The following is a 2,029-nucleotide window of genomic DNA, read 5'->3' as shown; positions in this document are numbered from 1 at the left end:
ACTTCCTACCATGACCCCCCAGACAACACCTATGTGACATGATGGGGCAGGAGGGAGGGAGGAAGGATGGGGCATTCAGGAAAGCTGGCCCTGTGCTCCCAGCAGCTGCCAAATGGCCCGGATCCTCCTTTCTCCCACCACAGCCGGCTCCTGGTTTCCGGCACCCTTGGGAGATGCTAGAGGCTCCCTCCAGGGCAGGCGACACAGGCTGCTGGGTCCTGACCTGCCAGCGCCCCCCCGCCCCCCGCCCTGCCGCCCCACCGCTGGAACGTGGACTTCAGAGCCAGGAAAAGTCAACAGAGTCCAGACAGAGAGGAGGCCTGTGACTGCTGAGGTGTGGGCTTTGGAGCTTCGGGGACTCTCTCTGGGGGCTGCAGTGTGGAGTCCATATGGCAGCCTGCGGCAGGCTTGGGGCTGGGGTGGGGGCAGGGTGGGGAGACTCACATCCGAGGAAAAGTCCCCGGGGCCCACACACCCCTGACGGAGGCTGTGGTAGGGGAGGAGAGACAGGACCCGACGTGAGAGCCGGGGACAGGAAGCCCCCCTGAGACCACAGCCCTTCCTCCCGCCCCGCCCTGGCGTAACCTGACACCCAGCGCTTGGTCACGCCCTCCTAGTGCCCAACCAATTCCCAATTCCCCAAACACCATGAAAAGGAAATCTTTGAAGAAATCGAAACTACCCGGGAGGGGAGAGCCCTGAGCAGCCCCAGCATCCGGACCGCAGCATCTCCGTCTCGCACCATGAACCGCAATGCCCAGCCCTTCCTTCCTGGCACCCACACTGGTGTCCCCCCAACTTATGAGATGCTCAAGGAGGAGCATGAGGTGGCGGTACTCGGGGGGCCCCAGAGCCCAGCTCCCATGGCCACCACCGTGATCAACATCCAGACTGAGACGTCCGTGCCCGACCACATCGTCTGGTCCCTGTTCAACACAATCTTCATGAACTGGTGCTGCCTGGGCTTCGTGGCCTTTGCCTACTCCGTGAAGGTGGGTGTGTGTGTTGGGGGGGTTCTCCCAGAAAGTGCAGGTGAGCCTGCGGAGGTCCGCCTGCCCCGAGGGCATGTGGGGGGGGGGGGGATGGGGAGTCCATGCGTGGTAGCAGTGAGGCTGCAGGAGGGGCCCGGGGATGGCCAGGAGTGGCCTTTGTCCCCAGTTCCCAAGGACATCCCTCAGACTGAGATGTGGCTCCAGGGCTCTCCCAGAAAGGACAAAGGAACTCACCAGAAGCCGCCTCTCAGTGGGAGAGGCCAGTGACTGGACCTACGCAGAGGGAGGGGGTTAGGGTTAGGGGCGCCCTGGGGTCTCCAGGAGAGGCCGAGAGTCTGAAGAAGGAGCTGGAGGCCCCAGCAGGGACGGGACCCAAGGGGCACTGTCCTGCTCAGGCTCTGGGAAAGGGGGGTGGGTCCCCGACCGGGGCGAAGGGCATGTGGAGGCTGCTGTGGACGGGGACCAGCCTGGCTCTCGCCAGGACCCGCCCCTGATCCCCCTCTCCATCTCCTCTCCCCAGTCTAGGGACCGGAAGATGGTGGGTGACGTGATCGGGGCCCAGACCTATGCCTCCACCGCCAAGTGCCTGAACATCTGGGCCCTGGTCCTGGGCCTCCTTCTCACCCTTACGTTCATCATTCTTTTCTTCACTGGCTCACTGGTGGTTTTCCAAGCAATTTCAGAAATGATGAAAGGTTATGGAGGGTACTAGCAGTTGTCCATGGCCTGAGACCATCACTCCTGTCACAGCATTTTGTGTACACGTCAGTCTACAACTGAATTCAATAAAGCATGTGTGTGTGTGTGTGTGTGTGTGTGGGTGGGTGCTGGGTTTGTACCTGGGAGGGGCCCCATTGAGACTGTTCAGCCTGCCCCTAGGCCCATGTCCCCCACTGCCCCCCTGCACCCAGCCCTGTGTCCTTTGTGTGGTCCCAGGCACATCCTCAGGCCTTGCGGGTATCTGGCTTCAGGCTGGGGGCAACTAATAGACAATAGTTGTATGTAGGGGCCCCTACTTCCCAGAGGTCTGAGCCCTA

At 62.0% G+C, this 2,029-nt stretch overlaps 1 protein-coding gene across 1 annotated transcript; it reads left to right on the top strand.

Annotated features, from left to right (window-relative positions):
* The first annotated feature begins 637 nt into the window (after window positions 1–637).
* Window positions 638–1,797, top strand: LOC125146827 (interferon-induced transmembrane protein 3-like). Its single transcript, XM_047823728.1, has 2 exons — window positions 638–992; window positions 1,513–1,797. The coding sequence occupies exons 1-2, from the start codon at window positions 744–746 to the stop codon at window positions 1,702–1,704; spliced, it is 441 nt and encodes a 146-aa protein (XP_047679684.1). The 5' UTR covers window positions 638–743; the 3' UTR covers window positions 1,705–1,797.
* The last annotated feature ends 232 nt before the right edge of the window (window positions 1,798–2,029 follow it).

This window comes from Prionailurus viverrinus, chromosome D1 (assembly GCF_022837055.1).
Source record: "Prionailurus viverrinus isolate Anna chromosome D1, UM_Priviv_1.0, whole genome shotgun sequence".
In the NCBI taxonomy this organism is placed as follows: domain Eukaryota; kingdom Metazoa; phylum Chordata; class Mammalia; order Carnivora; family Felidae; genus Prionailurus; species Prionailurus viverrinus.
This window is presented reverse-complemented; position numbering and strand designations above follow the sequence as displayed.